Raw genomic sequence first — 25331 nt, 5'->3', positions numbered from 1 at the left:
TTATTTTTTAACCTGAATTCTCTAATTGGCTTAAAAAACTAAAAAATACTTTAATAGTAGCTTGGTGATTTGTAGATCCTGGCAGACTCTAAAATTAAAGCTACAGAAGAGGTAATTATGCCATAATAATTGAGTACAACATCAATTTATCATTCATTGTCTTATCCCTTAAGATCCCTGCATATTAGTATAGTCTAAGTTAAGTCTCATGGCATAGTAAACTGATGCGCCCCTTTAGGCTAGTTCAATAAAACTTTCTTTACAGTAATAACAGCATTTTTAGAATCCTACCTAGTTTCTTATAGGTGTTGTAATTCTTTTGAAAATTTAATGACTATGAAACCCTGTCATAAACAGAAACATTTACGCTATTTACAATTTTATATAAATATAAACTTAGTCTTTAGAGGACAATGGGCTGTTTATTACACTTTTCCCAAAAATTTTATCATCACGTTTTCTTATTCGTTGGCTTTACAACTTTGGGGGCTTTTATGGAATTTTCAAACGTTTCAACTATTAATATAATCTACAGAAGAGATAATTTTGTGTATCATTATTAGGAATGTACATCAATTTATCGGCCATTGTCTTATTCCTTTAGATCCCTGGCCTTTTAGGCTGATAATTTGATAATCACTTAATAAACACATGTTGAAAAATAAACAGAAAGAAAATTATGTACATAAGTAGCGCAGCAATATATAATACTAGCGGCAGCGCCCCTAGCATCTAGGGGCTCTATATTCGAAAGGCAGAAAAATAACCTAAAACGATACCCAGACTTATTTTTTAAAAAAATAAATAGCCTTAAACCATCTTAGAGCCTATAAGAGGCTTCACTGTAAAGAAGAACCATATCGGTTTAGCGGTTAGCGAGATCCTTCGCTACAGACAAAAAAATCTTATTACTTTATATTATAGTATAAACACCGGTTTGGGTGCTGAATATAACACGGAGGGAGTGGACATTTGGCTGTAAAAAATACTAGCTTTCAATCTTTTGGCTTAGAATCTAGATGGGTTGTTCTAAACTATGCAACCCTATTGACCTATCTCTCCACCTCAAAAAAAAACAGGGATCTAAAGGGAAAAGACAATGGCCGATAAATTAATATACATACCCAATGATGCACAAAATCACACCTGTGCAGTGTAACGTAAAATTATTGGTTGAAACGTTTAAACGTTCAATTTAATAAACCAACAAATCAAAACTTGCTAAATTCCCAAAAGTTGTTAGACCAACGAATAAGAAACGTTATTATAAAACTTTGTTGACTAGCAGGGATTGCTAAGGGAGGGTGTAAAGGTGTGATTACCCCTTCAAAATGAATTTGTCCTTTCTCTCTGCCTAAAAACACTCCTTCTCTATTTACATATCCCTACTACTTTACTAACATAATACTCTACTGAACTATCTCTGGGCTCTGCCTTCCATTGACCTTTCCCTTCAGTCCTGCCTACATTCCTACCCAATTCCCTTCTTAAATTAGAATTCCTCAGAGTCTCTCTAATAAATCAACACCTTGTTGTAAGATATAAACCAGGGCTCTTATGGGATAAGACAATGAATGAAAAATTGATGTGCACTACAAATTATATGTTGAATAAAGTTTGGACGCTACTAGTTGGTACTAGCCAATTAAGCATAAATGAAAGTGCCTCAAGTTTTTAAGTCAACGAATGATAGAACGTGTTTTCAAGACTTTGTGGACAAGTTTGATTTACAGTCCAATGTCTCCTTCATCCCTGGATAAAAACAAACTATCACCTCCTTAGGACAGGAAATAAGCAAGAAATATCCATGAAAGTTATCCTTATATAAATGTAACAGGATGTAAGTCTGTCTGTCTGTGTAATGATGGATATTGCTAACCACTGATAGATAGATAGATAAATTTAACGATAGATGAATAAATAGATGGATAAATAGGCAATTAGTAACAGGATGTCAGTCTGTCTCTGTGTGTGTGTAGTGACGGATCTTGCTAACCGCTGATATATAGATAAATAGACAGATAAATAGATAGATAAATTTAAAGAATTTAGATTATTTTACAGTATTTCAACAATACCATGGTTGTTAAACCCTCTAGTATACACATATTGTGTGTAAATAGTTTGTCAATTTTATTGTAAAGCATTGATTGATTCCATAGCCTATTCCCTATCTGTTTATATACAATTTCATCCATCCATCTTTAAATCTATCTATCTATAGTACAAAGTAGCTTGATGTATGTCCGTCTGAAGTTTAAGATCTCGGTAATTACTGAACCGAATGGGCTTTACTCTTCAGGGAATAAACCTACTGGTCCTGTGATGGTTTTGATCTATTTTCTTGGGGGATGTGACACCCCTAACCCCCCCCCCCCCAGAATTTTTTTTTACTTTACTTATAAAATCTAAAATAGAAAAATTGGGTCGATCTAATCCAGAGGTAAATTCTTAAAAAAACTTTTGCCCCACTAAAATTTTAGTGGGGCAAAATTATCCCCTCTAAATTTTTAGTTTGCCCCACTGATTTTAGTGGGGCAAAAGTATTTAAAGAATCCACCTCAGTTCATTACCCCTTGGGGCACAGCCCCTAAAAGCTAGGAGCGAATTCGCTAGTCTATTTACATACAATTTCATCCATCTATCTTTAAATCTATCCATAGAAACAGAATTGATTAATGTGATAGCCTATCTGTATATCTGTTTATATGTCTACCTATCTATCCATTTTTCTTTAAAGGAGATCCATAACGGTTCAACGGTTTGCGAAAGCCTTCGTTACACACAGACAGACAGATAGATACCTTGTTACCTTTATATTAGGTTATTAAAGGGCTTAATAACCTCCATATTTTAAATTATCTACTGCAAAATTATTTACCTTAACTTTTATTATATTTTGAAGAACAAAATTAATAAAATCCTCTAAAGCAGCTGTCATGCCTGTTTCGTTATAAATATTGCTATTAGAATATGTTTATATATTTGCAATATTATTGAAACACTCTAAACATATGCAAATGACTTTTAAAACCAACCTTTCCTAAAATCAGGTAGGAGGGATAAATTGGTTCTTTGATTCTCTGGCTTAAACACTTAAATCTTGCTTGGTTGGTACAAAATAGCAGAATTAAACTATTTCACAAAAAACGATTAGATTTACAGAAGGGGTAATTTTATTTATCATAATTGGGGGTGTACAGTAATTTTAGGTTCATTGTCTAATCCCTTAAGATCCCGGTCTAAACCATCCATAATTTGATGGTGTTCATTCGTGACACAGCAAACTTATATGATAATAAAACCGCCAAAAATAATTATTAAAATTTATCTATTTATCCCATTATATTTCTTAGGTTAGGTTTTATAGAATACAAAAAAATACTTTGCGGATTTTTTATTATCGTTTATTACAAAACCTACTAATTATGTTAAACAAAATTACCCCTATTGTAGATTGAAATTATATGATGGAAAGTTTATACAACCCAATAAAGATTTAAGAAAAGTCCAACAGTTTTAAATTCAACAAATAAGTGATTTTTTTATAAAACTTTGATGTCAAGTCTAGTGTCATCACCCTCCCATGGGTTTACCCCCCGCATGGCTACTCCAATATTTATTTCTTTTAAAAGCTTTCCTATTATTGGTCATAATTATCTTTATCTAACCGCTGAACCTAAACCTAGGGGCTTCGAGGGGCGCTAATTTTGTTATATAATAGAAACACACCTATTTCAGATGGACAGTAATAAAATGCTGTTTCTTGAAGTCGTTCGCGGTCATAAACGCAATGTTGGAGAGGTGACGCAAGTTTTAGATCTCAGTTTTCGCGATTTAATTTACTTATTTTCTCTACAAGAAAAAAACGATACTTGTTAGATTATCTACTTCTATATGATTTAAAGATGATTTTTTTTTCACAAATCGCGAACACTGATATCTGTAATTTGCGTCACCCTTCCAATTTTCGTATGACCACGTACGACTTTCAGAAACGGCATTTTGTTTCTGATCACCCCTATTTCACACCTTATATTGCTAGATAAAGATCTACATACAATTGATATATTCAGTAAATGTACAGTTTGTACCAGGTTCAGTTAAATAGAGAGAAATCTAGAGTGGGAAGGTGAGCGAGAGAAAGAAAAAGAAAAAAGGAGAGAGAGGGATATAGGGGAGAATGAAAAAGAGAGAAAACAAAGGAAAAAGAGAGAGAGAGAGAGAAAGTAAAAATCTTGGAAGAGAGGGAAAATGAGAAAGAGAAAGAAATTCAGAGGAAAGGTAGAGAGATAGAAAGAAAGAGCAACAGAGAGTTGGAAATTGTATTCTTCTCTTATAATCGAGTCATTAAATTTTAAGCAACGGTCTTTGTTACACTTGTTTTTCTATAAAACATTTAAAATTTGAACAAAATATACAAATCTTAAACACTACTGTGATCTATAATATTAAATCCCTATTCGGCAATGACACGATTTACGTATTTGAGGTTTTAACAATATGGATGTCCCCTCAATTGCGCATGAAAAACGGACATTCGAAGAGCAAGGCATTAATAATCAAGAAAAGGAGAGAACATTGGGCTGTTAATTACACTAGTCATCAAAGAAATATTTTTAAAAATCTTATGTTAATAACCTTTTTATGATTTTATTAAATTGTTGTAGATTTTTTATGCTATTTTGGATGATTTTTTAAAGAATCCACCTCAGATCAGAAATATAAAAGACATTTAATGCACGGGGAAAACAACGTGCACATACATATGTCATAGGCACCTTCACTGAACATTTCAGCTGTTTATCTTCAATATCATCCAAGAAAATCTCATTAACCCCATAGGGTTACAGACTTACTGTCTGAAAGTCAGACTGACAAATAGACGGACAGTCAAAGTAAATTAAAAAATAGCTTCGCAAAACAAAACAAAAAACACAATTTACTTTTCAAAATTTTACTTTAACATAAAGCACAACATTTTTTTTCATCTGACGACGATAATAGTCATTTCTCGTATTATAAACGGCTTTCCGCGGATATAGAATGTACAAATATAAGATTAAAACCAGTTTTTTAGCCCCTAGGTGCCGTAGGCACGGGCTAAAAAACTGGTTTTAATATTATGATTGTACATTTTTATATTCGTAGAAAGCTGGATATAATACGAGGCTAGACATAGTTTTTTCGTATGGATGAGAACCGGTTCCTATCCACCGGATTCGAATGAATACGAGAAAATTTTATCCACTTAGTTCCATCCTAAATAGAATATGATCAGTATATTGTAATATGTATGAATTTATTTACCATTTTGCATATACCTATTATACACATTATATATTAAGAGATATAAGTTTTCCGGAATTGTAATGTAGGGAGTAGATTTGAAATCTGCATCAAATTTTAAGGATTTTTTATAAAATTCGTTTTTTGTATAATTCTTTATCTAAAAGCGGAAATACAAATTAAGTTAATTAATTTTGGCATCTGTGATTGGTGGATTTAAAAAATCTGCGCTCTGATTGGATGTCGTACATCATTCAACCAATAAGAGCGCAGGTAGTTTAAAATCCACCTATCCTATTGGTCAAAATTAATTAACTTAAAATGTATTTTCGCTTTTAGATAAAGAATTTTACAAAAAACGAATTTTATAAAAAAAATCCTTAAAATTTTATGCAGATTTCAAATCTACTCCCTACATTAAAATTCCGGAAAACTTATATCTCTTATTATATATACCTTAATATTCTTCATATTAAGTTTTAACACTAAACAAGCTAGTGTTCATGTTCGCAGGGGGGGGGGGAAGGGGTGATAACACCCCCAATGACGTAGGCATTTTTATTTTTAATTTAACAACCCCCCCCCCCCATCGCCACCACCACGAATAAAAAAGCTTGTTGGACGACCTTGTCTCTATGAGATGAAGATTCTTCCCCAAAAAATTTTAAATTTCGATTTTTTACCCCCTCCAACCCCCCCAAAAAATGTAAAAAAAAAAAGGTTGGACGTCTCAGCATGTTCGTTCGTTAAATCAGGGCTTCGCTTTCATGGATGTTGTCATCCTTGTTTCCCAATAATTTAAAGTAGCGGGACAAAGTGTCTCAAAAATCAGCCATGTGAGTGACGTTATAAAAATGAGGTATTATTCATATCTTATTTAGGGGTTTTCTTTCCCACTTCTCCTCTCATCTCCCTCATTTTTATGACGTCACATGGCTGATTTTTTAGACACTTTGTCCCGCTACAATTAAAACCTTTTATTTGGGTGTCTTCACGAAAACTGGTTACAATTGAGCTTTGTTGATTGTTTTTCCATCTATCCCATGCGACCTCTAGGATCAAGTTCAGAAAGGAAACAAGCAACCCAAGCGAGAGAACAAAGAAAGCTGGCTACAATTATAAATTAGGGTCATGTGAAGAAAACGAAGTTTCAGGTTTCGTCATATTTTCACAGTAGCTTTTCTCCTATTTCTAGCCCAAGCGGTGGGCTCTAACACTACGGCTATCTTTTAGGGAAGTTTCACATTGGTCCTATGATTTTGTTAAGAATCAAAGTTATATTTAGACTGAAGGAAAGGTTTCGTGATTTTTTCATAAAAATATAAAAATAAGTAACTATTATTTCACAAAAGTTATAAATAAATCAGCGTATAATTACTGCATGAAAAGAAAAGGGGGGGGGGGGAGAAAGTATTGTAGATTAATTTAACCACAATTGTGCTATCCCTCCCCATGGGATAACCTGAATATGGAAGAGGGAGAGACGGATAACACCACCCTCACTAAAAAATAGAAAATTTGTTGTTATTAACATTAGAGTAAAACACTAGAGAGAGAAAGAGTTAAATAACTGTATCTCCACATCGCAACCGCCTTGTGCAACCTTTCTATTGGGTCATTGAAAATCAACCAATGGTGTCGCTTATATTAACACAGCCAAGTAGCAGAAAATAATTTAGAAGCAGACGAAAGAGGTCTTTGAAAAAGGAAGGGAGGTAGTTGTCTGTATATAAATCTATACTATAGATATGTTGTTATTAACAAAACCTTTGACTTTAAGTCCTAATTTTAATAAGAAACTATTCACGTATTGATGGGCCAGGGCATTCCTATCTTGAATCTATTGTTTTTATTTGATGTTTTTGTCTGCTAAAACTAGGATTAATGAGAAATGAGAAAAGAAAATAACTAGGATTCGAACTCAAAACCCCACTGACAATCAGTTAAGCACAGATAAGTCAATTTAGACGTTCTAGATATCTACAGTAACATAAAAATATAGATTATTATTTAAATCTTAGATTTACTGTGGAAAAAAATTCTAAAGATGAACTTATTTTATATAATAGCTTTGATCTTAAAATTACCTTATAGTAATGTTAGCCCTTTTTCTGCCTTCGTTAACAGATTTACCAATCAAATCTTCGTCCCATTTTTTGGTTATACCAGCCTTAAATAAAATCTGTAGATTGTACTATTTCCCTTAAATTTTATCTTGACCAAAGGTTAGGTTAGGTTAAGAAAGGGTTAGTTGAGCTTCGTAGGGATAATAAATAAGAGAAAGATAAAAAGATAATAAAAAAGAGTTTTAATTACTAACAACTAGATGGACCGACACACAGACGGACAGGCGAACATTTTGAATTGTATATAGAGTATCTTTACGACTAAAAAATGTGTGACGTCATAAAAACACGTCTATTATACATCTTTTTTGGGAGTTTCCTTTCCCACTTCTTATCTCATCCTTCACTCGTAGACGTATCTTTAAGACGTCACATATGACACTTCCCGCTGTCCCTAAACTATACCTGGACCAAAATATTTAGTATCCTGTTAAACTGATGTATAAATGGTGAACCTAAATTTTAGAAAGATATTTAGATTACCAAATAAATCATTTGCGCGCGTTTTTTGTTATTTTTTGTGTGAAAATTCTAGTATAATGGATAAAGAATACATGGATAATATGACAGATAATTATTGTCGTAAATTTGAGTTGCTAATAGTCCTCATGGTCCTCCGTGGCATGGGGTGGGAATGGGGTTAAAGTTATATTAACAAGATGGGAGAAACATTTATAAGGGTATGCAAAAATCTCTCCAAGTATTAGATATCCATTATTCCCAGAAACAATGTGCTTCTACTCTTTAATTTACTTTCTCCGTCCGTCTATCTAAAACATTATGGGGTAAATGTATTATATATGAAATACTAATTTATCGTCCATTAACATGTCTCTGTAGAAATGCCTTTACCTGGCCTCAGCCCCATAGCCTCGGAGTTTGGACTGTTGAAATTATCCCTTGCCTAGATAGATAGATAGATAGATAGATAGATAGATAGATAGATAGATAGATAGATAGATAGATAGATAGATAGATAGATAGATAGATAGATAGATAGATAGATAGATAGATAGATAGATTGATAGATTGATAGATAGATAGATGGATAGATAGATAGATAGATAGATAGATAGATAGATAGATAGATAGATAGATAGATAGATAGATAGATAGATAGATAGATAGATAGATAGATAGATAGATAGATAGATAGATAGATAGATAGATAGACAGATAGATAGATAGATAGACAGACAGACAGACAGACAGACAGACAGACAGACAGACAGAAAGACAGACAGACAGACAGACAGAGAGACTGACAGATAGATACCTACCTGTACAACTAATCTCAAACCATTGGTATCCACATAATTTTGAGCTATCAAATCTTGTTGATAAGCTTTGAAAGAAATGTAAGCAAACCTAAACAAATAATCAATCAAACAAGGATTCCTTTTCCAGTAAGGTACAATTTAGAAAGCGTATTAACTGTGTAAGAGCTACAAGAAAGCCCGTATGTCCATTTAATAGGCACATTTTAAAATTAACCGACAACAACATTAATATAATTATCCTATTCATCAGATTTTTGGCATAGAGTTTCCTAGGGTAGCAAGGTACAATATAATATTAAGCAAAGTCCAAATTTGCTTACAATTTTGTTTAGACTTATTCTAGTTCTGACATTCTACTTGTCTTTAAGTTCGATTGTCCTATCGTCTGGTACCCAAAGTTTTGTAACAACGTCATTTTATTAATTGGCTCAAAAACTTTGGGTACTTTTATAGAATTTTTATTGAAAATTTTCAACCAATGATTTTTATCTACAGAAAAGGTATTTTTTCTCACCATCGAGTCCTCCATTGTCTTATCTCTTAATATTCCTGCTTAAAAATTTCTTGTGAAAATTCCCCTGACCATGCAACATCTATTCTAAAAGTGACATCCGTCCGTCTGTCTGTTTATACTTACCCTCCGGCAGCTGCTCTAGCCATGCATTCCTCGGGCGTTTTGCAGAATTCCATCTTTTTAAACATTTCTTGATAAAGCTGAAAAAAAATAACTTTAATATAAAATCGAAAAATGGTTAAAAAGAAATTGTACTTAAAAAATTAGTTTTGAAATTTTCCAAATTGGCTTAAAAATCTTCAAAGCTTTTACATTGAAGTCCCTAAAACGAATTCTTTTCCCCCCAAAGGGACGAAAACTGTACGCCCGTCCTAATGCTTCAGAATAATAGATATAGAATAAACGTAGATATTATAACAGGGGATTTTTTTTTCTTAATTTAGGTTGCTAACAGAGACATCATTTATTGGTCAGTTCGTTCATCAAGTAGGTGAGGGAATGGTTAAAGGGGGTGGATAGGGGGAAGGTTCATTATTTTAGCCAGCTACAAGTTTCACTTTATAAGAGTACATAAAAATCTGGCGCAAGATCCAAGTAATAATACATCCAGTTTTGGAGTTTGCGAAATTACCTTGATGGATGAAGTAGCAAATAGTTCATAATCCGCCGCCCCATAGTCAACAATACCCCAGCTGATTAGCAAATTAAACTTTTTTTTGTAAAAATCGTAGCCCAGCTATTCTACATACAAGTTATGACGTTGATCTGTAAGTCTGTTTTTCCTAAAGGTCCTTTTCTCTTTAGTTCCCAAAAGATTTTTAAAAATTCTTCATTAGTATAAAAGGGATAGTTTACCGTTTTCCCTTTAGTACCTTTATGAGAAATTATTTGAGAATAAAGGTAGGGGTTGGATGGTAGTTTTTAATTAGTATGCTTTAGGTCAGGTTAGGCTAGGTTATATTGGGTACTGGGTAGCCATGCCAGGCTAGATCCCACCGCAAGGTATAGCCATAAGAACTCCCTCCTTGATTTTTTTTTACAAGATAAAGGAAGGAGGGGGGGGGGGTGATTCAGAGATCAAAAAGCGCTTTAAGGGAAAGAACAGATTAATTTTTAGCATTATCAGTGATCTTTTGTTTCAGGCAGACTTACAGATAAACAGATGTATGATTGGGACAGACTAAAAGCCGTACTCCCATTTCTACAACTAGATTAAGTACAATCTCTGTGTTTTTGGCAAAAATGGGCATTTTTTTCATATTATGAGTAAAATTGTCAATATATTTGTTTTCACTAGTTAAAATACACCTACACTGCACTGACATAAGCAAAGTTTTTTAGTCCTTTGACAAGTAATTTTTGCTAATGATACAAGATAGGCATAATTTTGTTAAAAACACAGCAACTGTACTACTTATTTTTGCTAGTGGTAAAACTGACGCCATATACTGACAGACTGACATACAGATAAACCTATATAATTTTGTTTTAATTATTGAGTCCTGTAAGATTCTGTTTCAGCAAGTTCTTCAATGGAATTTGGAACACCTGAAAATAACAATCAAATTTTTTTAAAGCGAAGCTCTTTTACACTTAAGGTCGGTCCGTCAGTCTATAACGAATAGTTCTTATCATTAATTCAGGCCTGTTGGGGAATTGTTCTTTTGATTCCAAATTTGGCTAAAGTTAGGTACAATTTAGAAAGTGTTGCTTCTTTACTTCATTATAGAAAATGCTCATTATAAACATCTTCTAATTTTTATATTCCTAGCCGTGGACAAAAAGCATGTATACCTGTTAGGGTAGGCTGAGTTAGGTTTGCAATCAAGCTTCCTTTGTAGATAGTTGTTATCAACAATCCATAGAATCCAATCTTAACAAGTATAATATAGACTATTACGCCCTTCAGTACCTAGTGAATTAAGCACATTTTTTATGTAGTTAAGTATTGTGAACTAGCGGCTACGCCCCTAGAGGCCTTTATGGGCCCTTGCTTTGGGGAGAGTGGGGGGTGAAGCCCTCCCCTCCTTAATTGTAGTTTTATAAAGAAAAAGTTTCGGCACCAGTATATCTTATGACGATTTTTTGGGAGGGTCATGGTACCCTCTTTCAAAATAGATAAAAACCTTCTCTGGACCTCTAGGGGTCTACATTGCATTGTAAAGGAAGGATCAGTTCAGAGGTTAGCAAGATTCTTCAGTACAAACAGACACACACACACAGATCTTGTTTGATACTTTTATATTTAAGGATAAATGACAAATATTAATTAGAAGTGATTAAACTTTTATTAAATTGTTGATTTGTTTTACCAAAGCTATGACACCAGTGAGAGAAGGTGATCTTGTTTTCAATTTATTATCAGCAGCCAGATTTAATCTAAATATGGATACATTGACAGGGGAAATTCTGTCGCCAATTTTGGTTACTAATATAGACCTCATTAATTTATTAGGAGGGGAGGGGTTGACATATCGTTATTTTAGCTTGCTGTAAGTATTACTATATCTGCCGTACAACACTTTTTTCTTTTTAAAAATAAATTATTGAAAATAATGGGTAGGGGGGAGGACTTGGATTTAGTTTGTTTTTTTACTTTTGGTCAGATTAAGCTAAATTGGGTACAGGGTAGACCTACAGGTATAGTCCCAGCAGTGGTTGGGCATGAAGAAAAAAATACAACCACCCTTGCTCATATTTTTTATTTGTTTGTTTTTCAAATGGGGGGGGGGGGGGGAAGGAAGGGGTTAGAGGTCTGTGCTTGATTGACACTTTGGACAAAAATATAAAAAACATTACGAAACATCGAAAATAAAAAAAACAGAATTTTCTAAAATAAACTCTAAAAGTGTTTAATTATTCAACAATTTTTAGAAAAATAAAACTAATAGGATTGTAACTTGTAACTTGTAAATAACCAAAAAGAGAGGGGACAATGCAATGGTCGATTTATTACAATAGTCCCCAAAGTTTTGTAATAACTATTTCTTATTCGTTGACTTAAAAAATTTGGGGACTTTAGTGAATTTGATTGGTTGGTCTATTAAGTTGAGTGTTCAAACATTTCCACCAATAATTTAAATCTACAGAAAAAGTGATTTTGAGTAACACCATTGGGGATGTACATTAATTCATCGGCCACTGTCTTATCCCTTTAGATCCCTGACAAATAACTGTAGCCTACCTAAAAGCCTCAAACAATGCCATACCAAGGGTAGGTTTGCTTAAATTTTCCTCAGAATAAGTGGAGACAATCACATAGAACAAATGCAGTGTCAATCCTGAATAAAAAATGGATTTTTTTTCTGGGGGGGGGGGGGGGTGCCTTTTTACCCTAATTTTAAATTTACTTTGGGGGCATAATACCCCTCGCAAATAAGATTATTTTGGAGGGATAAAACCCACATTTGTTGTAAAAATGTCCTAAATTTACAGGATATTGGGGGAGGGGGATAAAATCCAATAAATTTTCAAATAATCAGGTTTTTAAAGTCCTTGAATTGTAGATACAAGTTTCTAATAGTAAAACTACCTGAAATCAGACAAGTTAGAATCAGCAGTCCCCAGATCTGATAATCAGGAAACGGTCTAGAATGGTTAACAATCAGTGCATATTATAGACAGCTTTCTGAGGATAGTAAAATGAAAAATTAAGATTGTTCTAAGTTTTGTTGGCCCTGAGATCCCAGGTGTCTGTACGTTTTACCTTATAGCACTTTGCCACTGAGGAAGGGGTAGGGGCCGAGACATTCCAAATGTAAACGCGTCTGTTCTGAAATGTAAACTATTAGTGGCTTCACCACTAGCCCCCAGAAGGCATTACAAAAAAGGCCATTAAGAGACTCAAATCTCCCCAATTTTTTTTTAATTCTTTAAAGGGGGGGGGGGGGGCCGGGGGGGGTTAGGTATTATCTTTTCCTTATATAGTCCCTAGACCTTCTTTGAAAATTCAGCAATTGTGAGATCTTTAGGGACATATAAACATTTTACAGCACAGTAAATACAAAGATTCTTTTTGTAAAATTGTTATACTGGGATGATAACAACAAAATATAATGATAGTTATTTATCACATCGTATTATAGACAGCTTTCCGCAGAAATTAAAATGTGAAATTAAAACAAGTATCTTATCCCCGAGCGGCTCAAGGTCCGGGCTAACAAAACTGTTATTAATTCTGTGATTTTATTTAAATATTTTTGGAAAAATTGTCTGTAATACGATGCTATACATGATTTTTCAGTATTGCTGATAACCGGTTCTAATACAGCGGATAATAATCGGATTTGAAGCCATACTGGAAACTGTATTTATACCTGTATGTTGCTGCATAATCAATTGCTCCCATCCTGATTTAAAAATAATATAAAATTAAAGAGATTATGAAGCAAAATCCAAGTATCTTAAGGGCTGAGATAAAGAACGATACATTTATATACATTATACATATACATTCCTAATGATAATAAACAAGATTTACCTCTTTGTAGATAAAGATTATTTGGGTATAGTCCTTTCCACGACATCCCTCCATAAGGGGCGATTCTTCGTATTTTTTACAGTAAATTTTCTCCTATTTCTAGCCCCTGCGGGGGGCTCTAACCCTGCGGGGCCAGTTACCTAACCCTGTGGGGCAATCACCTAACCCAATATAACCTAACCTAACCTAAAATAACCTATAAAAAGCCATTTTCAAAATACGACAAATCGCCCCTTATGAAGGGATGTCGTGGAAAGGACTATACCCGATTATTTGTTAAAATCTTAAAATCAAACCAACACTTTAAAATAAAATAAATATAAGAGCAAATAAGAGCAATGGCTTTAAAACTTTGGGTACCATGGTTATTTACCAATTAATGTCCTATCCCTCCCTGGCTTTCTATAAAATTTGTACCTTTGTGTGTTGATGACTAAATCTGTTGAGATATCAGAATTTCCAGACACTATATCTCCAATAACACCTACAAAAGTATATTTAATAGCAGATTTGTTTGCCAGGGATCTAGACTAAAGGGATAGGACAATGACCGATAAATTGATGTACATTCCCAGTGATGATACACAAATCTATCTCTACTGTAGATTACAATTAGTGGTTGAAACATTTGGAAACTAAAGCAAATGAACCAACCAATCAAAATGCAATAAAAGTCCCAAAGGTTGTAAAGCCAACGAATAAGAAAATATTATTATAATACTTTGGGGACTTTTGTAATAAGCAGCCCAATGTACCCTCCCTCCCTGTTTGTTGGCAGTACATTATACAGATAATCATAACTCAGGAATAATGCTGGATCGATTATTTTGAAGAAAAACCAGAGCTGGATCTTTAAATCGTTTATAGGTGCGCTAAACCAGGGCGATTCATTTCAGCGCACCATCAGATTATTGGATCTTAGTTTAATTATTTGTAGAACTCTATTTGTATGATAAAACGAAGCACCGACATAATATGTACGTTCAGCCGTTTGGCTGCTAGCAACCTTCAAAGTTCATATTTTTTATTAATCGATTACAGCAACAATTATACCAGATTCGCAATGTGAAAGACATAGAATCAGACATACACACATATACAAATACAATAAATACTAGTCGAGTGAAGCTAAGCATTGTATAATACACTTTGCTTGTGAGAAACTTACCAGTCCATGTACCATTGTTAATTTTACCCCAAACACCATCGCTAGGCATTTTAGCCTAATATCATAGAAAATTATAGATGAATAGACAGGTAGCATTTAAATTTGAACAACTTTGCTTTTATAAAGTTCTTCATAAAACAACTCTTGAAGGTCACGGAAATTCAGCCTTAAATAAATCATATATAGAGAGGTTATATGAAAGACTTCATAAAAGCAAAGTTGTTCAAAATTTTAAATAAATAATCTTTGCTTTTCTTGTCATGATTATGCGGTAACTTCTAGTGGATTACAATTGGACTTGAAATTTTCAAATCTAATTTTCTAAAAACCGGCTGCATTTTAGATTTTATTGAAAAGTGAAATGAAGTTACCTAACCTAGGGTAATGAAATGCACTATGTCCTAATTTAGGTTCTGACACAAAATCAAAGCACCTTCTAACGCACTGTGTGTTAGGTTACTTATTATTGCCCCAATGAACAGGTGCCGAGCCGAAAAAGGGCTTTACAGTTTTTTTTCTTAAGTGGACGTGTCTGATATAACATCAACATACTATCTTTAAATGACGTTGACTAATAATAATATAGCTTACAAGGGTTCATGTCGACAATATTGCTTCAATATAAAATAGTCCTGGGTGACATAATATCGACATATCAAAAGTCTAATGACACTATAACGACACCATTTTGACACAAGGCTTAATTTAAAACTCTCTTAAAATATCAGCAGTGGTCATTAAAATTCATAATTTGTCTATGCCTTGAATTCAACACCCAACTGATCTTGGAACGCGTCCAAGGCCCGCTTCGTGATGCAGTCCTCAAAATATGCTCCGTCACCATTATCCCTACTCAAAGATAAAATAGTTTTGTGATACAGTCCTCAAAATATGCTCCGTCTCCAGTATCCCTAGACAAAGATAAAATAGTTTTGTGATACAGAGTTCAAAATATGCTCCGTCTCCAGTATCCATACACAAAGATAAAATAGTTTTGTGATACAGTCCTCAAAATATGCTCCGTCTCCAGTATCCCTAGACAAAGATAAAATAGTTCTGTGATACAGTCCTCAAAATATTCTCCGTCTCCAGTATCCCTATACAAAGATAAATTAGTTTTGTGATACAGTCCTCAAAATATGCTCCGTCTCCAGTATCCATACACAAAGATAAAATAGTTTTGTGATACAGTCCTCAAAATATGCTCCGTCTCCAGTATCCCTATACAAAGATAAATTAGTTTTGTGATACAGTCCTCAAATTATGCTCCGTCTCCAGTATCCCTACTCAAAGATAAAATAGGTTTGTGATAGAGTCCTCAAAATATGCTCCGTCTCCAGTATCCATACACAAAGATAAAATAGTTTTGTGATACAGTCCTCAAAATATGCTCCGTCTCCAGTATCCCTAAACAAAGATAAAATAGTTTTGTGATACAGTCCTCAAAATATGCTCCGTCTCCAGTATCCCTATACAAAGATAAAATAGTTTTGTGATACAGTCCTCCAGTATCCCTAGAGAGCATAAAAAAGTACAATGATTGTAGAATATATGTAGATATTATGACAGGGGAAAATGTTATTATTTCCAATGTCATTTATTGGACAGTTTGTTTATCCAGAGAAAAGGGAGGGTATACTGTAAAAGGGGAGATAATTATTTTAGCCCGCTACAAGGATCACTTTTTTACAGAACATGAAAATGTGGTGTAAGATCCAAGTAATCAATTGGATCAACTGAATCCAATAATAATAATTTTTTGTGTTAGAGTATGCTTAATACGTTTTAAAAATGAGGGAGATAAGAGGAGAAGTGGGAAAGAAAACCTCTAAAAAAGAGATGGATAATCCCTCATTCTTATGACGTCATATGGCTGATATTTTGAGACACTTGGTCCCCCTACATTTCACATAGCTGCCAAGTAAACAGCATAATAATCCATACGGACAGAAGGACGGATGGATGAATGGACAAAGTGAGATAAGAACTTACTTTATTTGACTGACAATGGACCAACTCAAAGCACTTGCCACCAGTTTTACACCTTTCATATTCCTATTAAAATAATTTATGAAAACGTCCTATTGTTTTTAAACCTCCTAATCTGATTTTCTAAAATGTTCACTCTAAATATCTTTTGAAAATGAAGTATATTAAATTTTTATTGTATGGATGTTATTTTTCTTGTTTTACTTAGAATTCATACAAACAGTTAGGGCTCTGTAACAAATTTCAAGGATACCCTTTTTTGGTTGGGGCAAGGGTTTCTGGTAAAAAATAATGGTAATTCATCTTAAAGGTAAAATTGGTTGTAAAATATCAGATTCATATTGAAAATATGAACAAGCTCAAAAAAGTGATTGGTCCTATGAATTTTTTCTACATTTTAAAAATATTTCTACAAAACTTTTTTACGTTAGTTTTTCTTTTAGTTCATAACTGGATTGAATCCCGTGGAAAATGATCCATTCCTGAGCTGAGATAAAATGATTAGGTAGGTACTTATTAATATAGTTTAAGCTTTGGATAGATTTAGATACCTGAATATTTCTGGATAAAGATGTTCTTTCAGATTTTGTTGAAAAGAGCTGATGTACCAAGGAATTTCAACCAGATCTAATGAACAATATAAGCAAATGTATTTCAAGAAAAAAATGGGTATATTCCCTTTAATGGCAATGCTTCTTAAGGGGCGTTTTTTGTACTTTCACAATAGCTTTTCCCCTATTTCTAGCCCCTGCGAGGGCTCTCACCCTGTGGGACCAATTGCCTAATCCTGCAAAAGCCCCTTAAGAGGCGTTGCCACAAAAGGGACTATACACAAAAAATTTAATTAGGTTGATAGTGACAGGTTTTATATCATAATAAAGATTAATCTAAAGTATTCAAAAAAATTTCAAGAAAACACCAAATCATATCAGAATAAGAATAGGAAATACCTTTCTCTGGAAAAGGCTTAAACCTATAGAGATGAAGGTCTGAAACTTGATCTTTCACCATGTACACAGTATTGGCTTCATACATTGTATTCAATTTGGGATTCTTCACAATATCATCTTTGGATTTAAGCTAAATTATGTAAGTTCATCTAGTTTTGCTATATTTCTACATGATGAGAGTGAATCAAAGATCATGCTTAAAGGAAGCCTGCAAGAAATACCACGCTTTAACTGCTAAAAGACTGCCACAAGTAGACCAAATACCCCAAATTTTAAGCCTTTATCTTCTATAACAAAAAAGTTCTAGGCATTTTAAAATGACATTTTATATACAATGAAAATTTTGAAAGAATTGCAGTGCTAATGTTAGAAATTTTGAAATTAAACTACGTGGCCTAGAAACAAAATTATAAGCTTATTTTTGTCATAAATTTAGGCAACCAGTAACTAATTATATTTTTACAATAAAAATACCCATTTTTATATTCAAAATCATTAAAAAAAATTAAGTTTAACTTGCGTTGTACCGATTGTACTGTAGCCAATCAGAAGGTTGAATCAGCTAAACAACCAATCACAGCTGAGCTTGTCTTAGTTTCCCCCTTTGTTTCCGTTTGATTTTCGTTTAAAAATGCAATTTAAATCGATTTTTTTTCATGGATTTTGACTATGAGATGTGGTGTTTTTATTGTAAAAATGTAATCAGTTACCTGCAATCTAAGTTTCTGACAAAGATAAAGTCATAATTTTGTGTCTAGGCGACGTAATTTATTATTATTTTTTTCTTTTATAAGCATTGTAAATCTTTCAAAATTTCATTGTACATAAAATGCTATTTTGAAATGCCTAGAACTTTTTTGTTATTGAAGCTGAAGGCTTTAAATTTCGGGTATTGGGTCTACTTGTGGCAGTCTTTCAGCAGTTAAAGGGTGGTATTTCTTGCAGGCGTCCTTTAAGCCTGACTTAATATTATCCAATTTTCAAATTACTAATTTGACTTCAAAGTAGTAAGATATTTGAAGTTTTTAAAAATAAAACTTACCGTATCAAGTATGATTAAATATTTCAAGTAAGAACCTACATTCCATTTCTTTCTCAATTTATCCCTTAAATTTAAAATGTTAATTGTAAATTTTTCACTATGAAAATTGTTTTTACAGTTGACAACAAATTGTCTTTACTTTATTCTTCTGATGAAGCAAAATATCTTAAAGATTCATTCTTCAAAGTTATATGTCTTCTATTTTTTTCTAATTTTAAAAGAAACTTATAATTAAATTTTTTCAAAAAATGTTCCAGAAAGAGACATCATATTTTTTTATATCTTTGAAAACAGGTTATAGGATATCAATTACCTTATAAACTTTATTGTATTGGCTGTTTCTTGAATAGTTGAAACCATTATAATGTTAGCTGAACACCAGTAATCATCTTTTGATATTTTATCATTCACACTAAATAGTATGTTTGCTCTCAATGAAACTGATGGCTAATAAGTTTTAATCATAGAGATTAGTTATAAATATCAAGGATCAAGGGAAATATTTTCCAGGGCTTTTCAGCAGCATGACAGCCACTTGTAAGCCTCTAGGAAATCAACCTTTTGCTATTTCTTTAATTCACCTTGAAGTAGTAAGTACTATTTTTGTCCAATTACCTGAATCTACTTGGTGGACCTTCATATATGTAGTTTAAATCCAAACTTATTTCCTCAGTTGGATCAATGCTAAAATTGAATATTAAACTTTAGAAATTTTAAAAATTGTAATTTCACAAGTGTCATTAAGTAAATTAGATAGAAATTATAGGTAGATTTTTTATAACATATACTTCTTCAAACTTAATACCTTAAAATTGGGACTGTTATCTTTTCAATAATTTTTCTAAAGTAGGCATTATTCTCCTAGAAAAATTCAACATTTCTTGATTATTATTATGATATAAAATAACAGGATGTCTGTCTTTCTTTGTGTAGCTTAGAACCTCATTTACCACTGGACAAATATGGTTCTTTTTTTTGCAGTGAAGCATCTTCAAGGTCCATGAAGGTTTATAACTTTTTGGGTAGGGTACCTTCACCAAACAATAAGAAAATTCCATTGATAAAATAGCCCACCCCCAACATTATTCTTAGCTAAAATTGAAAGTGAAAGAGTCAAGTCAAGTCAAGTGCCAAAAGAGGCCTATAGGGGAATAACTGATATTTTCAAATATACAAATATAAGAATTACCTTTGTAATGAATGCTGATAAATGACAATCAAATAGCCCTTCTTCAACTAAAAAAATATGCACTAATATTGATCTCAAAAAGTACTTTTAATTTCTTTCTCTAAAAGGTTGCAATTATTTTTTTAGGGCCAATGTTAAAAAAAATTACATGCATATTGTGGTCTTTTCTTACCAATATTTTGTACCAATGCTGCAGACTCATCTAAAGATACTCTTTTTCCATTGATTTCTATTGGAAGACAAAACACTGAAAAATTTATCATATTTAAAATAATAATGTTTCAATTATGAAAAAAAAAAATATTCTGAATTATGCACAAAGATATGATTATACATACAAATGTAGGATAATAGTTATTTCTTGCTTGTACTAAAAACAGCTTTCCATGGATATAAAATGTACAATTATAAGATTAAAACCAGTTTTTTTAGCCACAAGATGCCAAAGAAAATTTGTTGAAAACTTGGATATAATACGATGCTAGACATAATTTTTTCGTATGGCTTAGAACTGTTTCTAACCCACCAGATATTAATCAGTTTCAAATGAATATGAGAATAGTTATTTCTTGCATTGTATTATAAACAGCTTTCTGCTAAAAAAACTGGTTTTAATCTTATGATTGTACATTTTTATATTCGTAGAAATCTGGATATAATACAATGCTAGACATATTTTTTTGTATGGCTGAGAACCGGTTTAATCCACCAAATATTAATTGGTTTTGAATGAATATGAGAAATAACATTCCGGATTATTTTCTGCATTCAAAAATAAGATTTGGTATATTTTAATGTTATGTAATTTAAACAGAAAAAGTCTTACCTAGAAAAAGTAACAAAATATGAAATTTCATATTTCAAGGTATAGGAAAATATAATATCTTTTCCCTTGAACACTTTAATGTCAAATAGTGGAATGTGAAAATTTACACTACATATAAATATCACAAATATGGTATTTGGAGCATTTTTTTGTACAATATGAATATGAGCAAAATGTCACCTTATTTTGCTTAACTATAAATATGCATAGTGTTACCTACAGTTAGGGCAATGGCATTTTTGACAACAATGTTATTTTTTGAGTAATTCATGTTGATATGTTTACAGGAACGTCCAAGGGGGGGGGGGGGGGGGTTAAAGGGTTGATTACCCCCCCCCCCAAAAAAAAAAAGCTTGGACGTTCTTGCCACTATGATATAAAGATTACCGCCCCCCCCCCCCAAAAAAAAGTTTTCTATTTCAATGATAAGAAATGGATAATTTTGATTACTACAAAGTTGCTGATTCGGAACTTTGAACTTGATGGGATGATTCTATCATGCCTGTAATTGAAGAAAAGCTTTTGAAAAAATTTAAATTATATAGTATACATCAGTTTAAGAGTTCACATATTTTTGTTCAGTTTGTGTACTTGAATAATTTTTAAATTCTCATATTTTAAAAATGGAGTTATCATTCTGATTCGGTTCCTCAACTGTTCGAACTCTTCAAAATATGTTTTTACATAACAAGGTTGACAATGTTAATGATTAGCGAAACTTAGTTTTTTAAAATACTGAAATATTAAACAGACAGACGAACGGATTGAGTTAAAGAGTAGAAGTTTTATTGAAACAAAATTTGAAATGATAAATCAAACTTGTAAATTATTTTCCTTAATAGCATTACAGACTGACTGACGGACCAAGTGAATTGTAGTGGAGTTTCTGATTTGTTAGTAGTAACTTTAAAAGAAACCTCAGATTTTTATCCATAATAGAAATCGATCAATTTTTCAAAGAAGTTTCATGACTTTAAAAAGGACTGACGGACAGACAGAATTTTTAAATCATAGTGTATCTTCGTTACTAAAAATTACTGTAATAATGTTATGCGGAATTTAAATATCATTTTATAAAGGATGAAAAAAACCATAGCAATTGATTTTTAAAATTAAAATTTATAAAAAAAAATAGGTATTTTAAGAGAAGTTTTTCTATCTTTAGGAAAAAACCGTACGTCCACCATAGCAGATAATTAATTTAGGTATGTTTAAATGGTCCATTAGAAATTAATTTTGCTTAATTACTTATATATCACTAGCGGCTACGCCCCTAGAGGTCTCTAGGGGAACTTGAGGAGGGGGAAGTTGAATTCGATAACCCAATTTTTTATTTTAGATTTAAAAGGAAAAAGTAAAAACCCCCCCATTTTTAATTTCAGATTTAAAAGAATTAAATTAAAAAAATAGAGGGGATTTTTTACTAGTGGCGATTTCAAATGGGAGGGTGGGGGTACCCTCCCCCAAAATAGTTATAAACCTTCCCAGGACCTATGTGAAGCTACCCTGTAAAGGAGAACCTGATCGGATCAGCGGTTAGCGAGATCCTTCGGTACAAATACACAAACACGCAGACACAAGACAAAGAGACATCCTGTTACTTTATTGAATGAAGGATGAAGAAATAATTTGGAATTCGAACCAACTTCGAAAGCGATATGGAGGGCAGAAAATTTGCATAAAACTATACCCAGACTTATTAATAAAAATAAAATAGCCTAAAACCATCTCAGGACCTAAAGAAGCTTCACTGTAAAGGAGAACCATACTGGTCCTTCGTTACAGACAAAAAAGCTTACTACTTTAATAATAGGATTAAGAAGTAGAATAATAGTTTATTTAAGGATTGTTAATAATCCGTTGTCAAATTACTTTAATATCAATATATTTATAACTAGCGGCTACGCCCCTAGAGGCCTCAAGTGGCACTATAAATGTTTTTTTGGCGTTATCCTCTTAGAAATTTTTTTTTCGATTTTTTTCAATTTTGTACCCCCCAGCCCCCGACTACCGACGAACAACTATTTTAGGTTAGGTTAGGTTTTAGGCTAGGGAGCCGAGCGCTGCGGCTAGGCAGGCAAGGGGGCCGAGCGCTGCGGCTGGGCAGGCAAGGGGGCCGAGCGCTGCGGCTAGGCAGGCAAGGGGGCCGAGCGCTGCGGCTAGGCAGGCTAGGGAGCCGAGCGCTGCGGCCAGAGTTCATAGGTCGCTGTCAGGGGGGGGGGGGGGCCAGGGGGGGTACTCAAATTTTCAATATTGAAAAAAAAAAATTCTAAGAGGATAATACCGTTTTTGTTTTTTTTGGTTCAAGTCTCTACGATACCTATCTACTTTGCGATCAAATCTCTACGATACCTCTTTATGTTGCGAAGAAGTCTCCAGGCGAAATTTTTTTGTGATTTCTCTTGGGAGGGTGGTGGTTCCCTACCCCCAAACATTTAAAAAACCTTCCCAGGACCTATGAGAAGCTACCCTGTTAAGGAGAACCCGATCGGTTCAGCGGTTAGTGAGATTCTTCGGTACACACAGACAAACAGACAGGCAAACAGACAGACAAACAGACAGACAAACAGACAGACAAACAGACAGACAAACTTTATATTATAAGGATTAGAGTACTTTCCTTTTGAGTCACAGTTACAGAGTTGCCATGCCTAATTGTTATAGGAATCATAAAAAATCCAATTAATAGCATAATTCTAGCATGTAAAATTTCTGTTTTATAACAGGAAAACTACGCTTCCTTAAATGTACCTTATCTGAATGGGAATCAGCACAATATGATTAAAACATGTATTTTGGACATACATGCATACGAACACGCCAATGTGGAAAAGATTTGTTGAAAAAAGTTATATAAAATTATGTAAAATTGAAATACATGTAAATTTTTAATTTCTATAAAAATAGGAAAATATTTCATACTCTAGAGTCTAAATGACATTGTCTCATTTTAAACAAGGACTTAAATAGTCATGGATGCGTAGATAACACATATAATCTATTTATTATAGTTGTTTATCGCAGTTTATTATAGACACCTTTCCAAGGATGTTAAAATAAAAAATTATAAGATTAAAACCAGTTGTGTTAGACCCAAGGGACCGAAGGCCCATCGTCTAACAAAAACTAGAAATATGCAAACTAATATTATTCTGTTATTATGAAGTTATATGATATAGCGTTTGTAAAATGAAAATTTTTACTAAAAATTTTATTTCTTCTCAAAATACTTTTATTTACCCCCCTTCTTCACGCCTTTTAGTGCTATTATCCTATTAACAAAAGTAAACTTTTTTTATGTCTGTAGCGAAGGATCTCGCTTACCGCTAAATCGATATGTTTCTCCTTTACAGTGAAGCTTCTTGTAAGTCCAGGGAAGATTCTTAATTACTTTTGGTTGAGGGTATCCTTCATAAGAAAATGACCCCCCCCCCCACCCCGAAAAAAAAGTTCCCCAAAATTTAAATAGGGGGAGGTGGTCGGCTTTTTTCCATCCCACTTTAAGTGACCCTAGAGGCTTTTAGGGGTATGGCCGCTAGTCATATACAAGTTAATGGGACATCTATTGGTAAAAACTAAAACTAATTTCTACTTATTTTTATTTTAGAAATGATAGCAATGCAACACTCCTATTGGTCCAATCAGTTTGTAATATCCTTTCCCTTTTACTGGATTTTCCTTTCATCTCATCATTCCTTTGCCCCCCCCCCCTCTGACATTCACTCTCTCTTCTTTTTTCTTCACTATTATGGGGTTACTGTTAAAAAAAGGGGGAAATGAGGAGGCTAAAAACATTTTGGAGGCCGGCTGTAAAGAGAGAGAGAGAGAGAGAGAGAAAGAGAGAGATAGAGAGGGATAGAGATAGAGAGAGATCAAAATGAAAGAGAAAGAGAATGGAGAACAGCTAGCAGGACAAGAAAAGGGATGGGATCCTTTTGAAGAGATCTAAAGAGGTTAAGAGCATTTTTGTTAGTTTTGTGTGTGTGTGTATGTGTTTGTATGTGTGTGTGTGTGTGTGTGTGTGAGAGGTGTGAAAGGAAGCTTGTTAAGGCTCCTATTGAAAGCAAAGTTGAGAAAAAGAAAGAAATAAAAGAAGTAAAAAAATTACAAAATTAGGTTTAGGTTTAAATATAGAATAGAAAAAGTATAATGAAAAAAGGACAAAATATTGGAAGAGAGAGAAATACCAAAAAAAGAAAAAATTCCAGAGAAAGAAATAGGTATCTAGGAAACAATATAAACAGAGAGAGAGAGAGAGAGAAGAAATTTTGAGAGGGAGGAGAGGTAAAAGGCAGAGAGAATGTAGTATATGGGATAGTGTAAGAAAAATTCTGACCAAAAAATTACTAGAAATAAAAATCTAAATTCTGTAGTCATGAGGTTGGGGGAAGATTAATTTAAATTTTAAAGTCCATTATCGTGTCCTTGTTACCTTGAGAACAAATAGTTTGAGAAAGAGAGAGAGAGAGAGAGAGAGA

The 25331-nt window shown here is 33.1% G+C and overlaps 1 protein-coding gene and 1 long non-coding RNA gene across 2 annotated transcripts; both read right to left on the bottom strand.

The window, feature by feature from the left end:
* Window positions 1–6162: 6162 nt before the first annotated feature.
* Window positions 6163–19244, bottom strand: LOC145324554 (glutamate receptor ionotropic, kainate 4-like). The gene is made up of 23 exons (XM_080167137.1): window positions 19152–19244; window positions 18839–18902; window positions 17797–17926; window positions 17398–17473; window positions 16850–16912; window positions 15619–15706; window positions 14858–14912; window positions 14107–14173; window positions 13526–13558; window positions 12916–12981; window positions 12742–12797; window positions 12394–12490; window positions 11522–11588; window positions 11004–11082; window positions 10715–10757; window positions 9841–9904; window positions 9333–9409; window positions 8696–8783; window positions 8268–8319; window positions 7821–7870; window positions 7377–7459; window positions 6752–6791; window positions 6163–6399 (listed from the first exon to the last, which is right to left on the bottom strand). The coding sequence occupies exons 1-23, from the start codon at window positions 19196–19198 to the stop codon at window positions 6163–6165; spliced, it is 1722 nt and encodes a 573-aa protein (XP_080023263.1). The 5' UTR covers window positions 19199–19244.
* Window positions 19245–19453: 209 nt separating this feature from the next.
* Window positions 19454–20075, bottom strand: LOC145324320 (uncharacterized). The gene is made up of 3 exons (XR_013881240.1): window positions 20028–20075; window positions 19644–19699; window positions 19454–19522 (listed from the first exon to the last, which is right to left on the bottom strand). It is a non-coding gene; the product is annotated as an uncharacterized LOC145324320 (long non-coding RNA).
* Between the last annotated feature and the right edge of the window lie 5256 nt (window positions 20076–25331).

Source organism: Acartia tonsa, chromosome 7, assembly GCF_053477335.1.
Source record: "Acartia tonsa isolate MP-2025a chromosome 7, ASM5347733v1, whole genome shotgun sequence".
NCBI classification, from domain to species: Eukaryota; Metazoa; Arthropoda; class Copepoda; order Calanoida; family Acartiidae; genus Acartia; species Acartia tonsa.
The sequence above is the reverse complement of the archived record's forward strand: the minus strand, read 5'-3'. Positions and strand labels throughout refer to the sequence as shown.

Bases quoted from the DNA above. Each gene is read 5' to 3' on its own strand.
- LOC145324554 (XM_080167137.1), bottom strand. From the start codon at position 19,198: ATGGTTTCAACTATTCAAGAAACAGCCAATACAATAAAGTTTATAAG. The intron at 17,474-17,796 runs GTATTTCCTATT...ATTGTTCATTAG, and splicing joins TAAGCCTTTTCCAGAGAAAG to ATCTGGTTGAAATTCCTTGG. The intron at 9,410-9,840 runs GTAATTTCGCAA...ATTTTTTTTCAG, and splicing joins TTGCTACTTCATCCATCAAG to CTTTATCAAGAAATGTTTAA.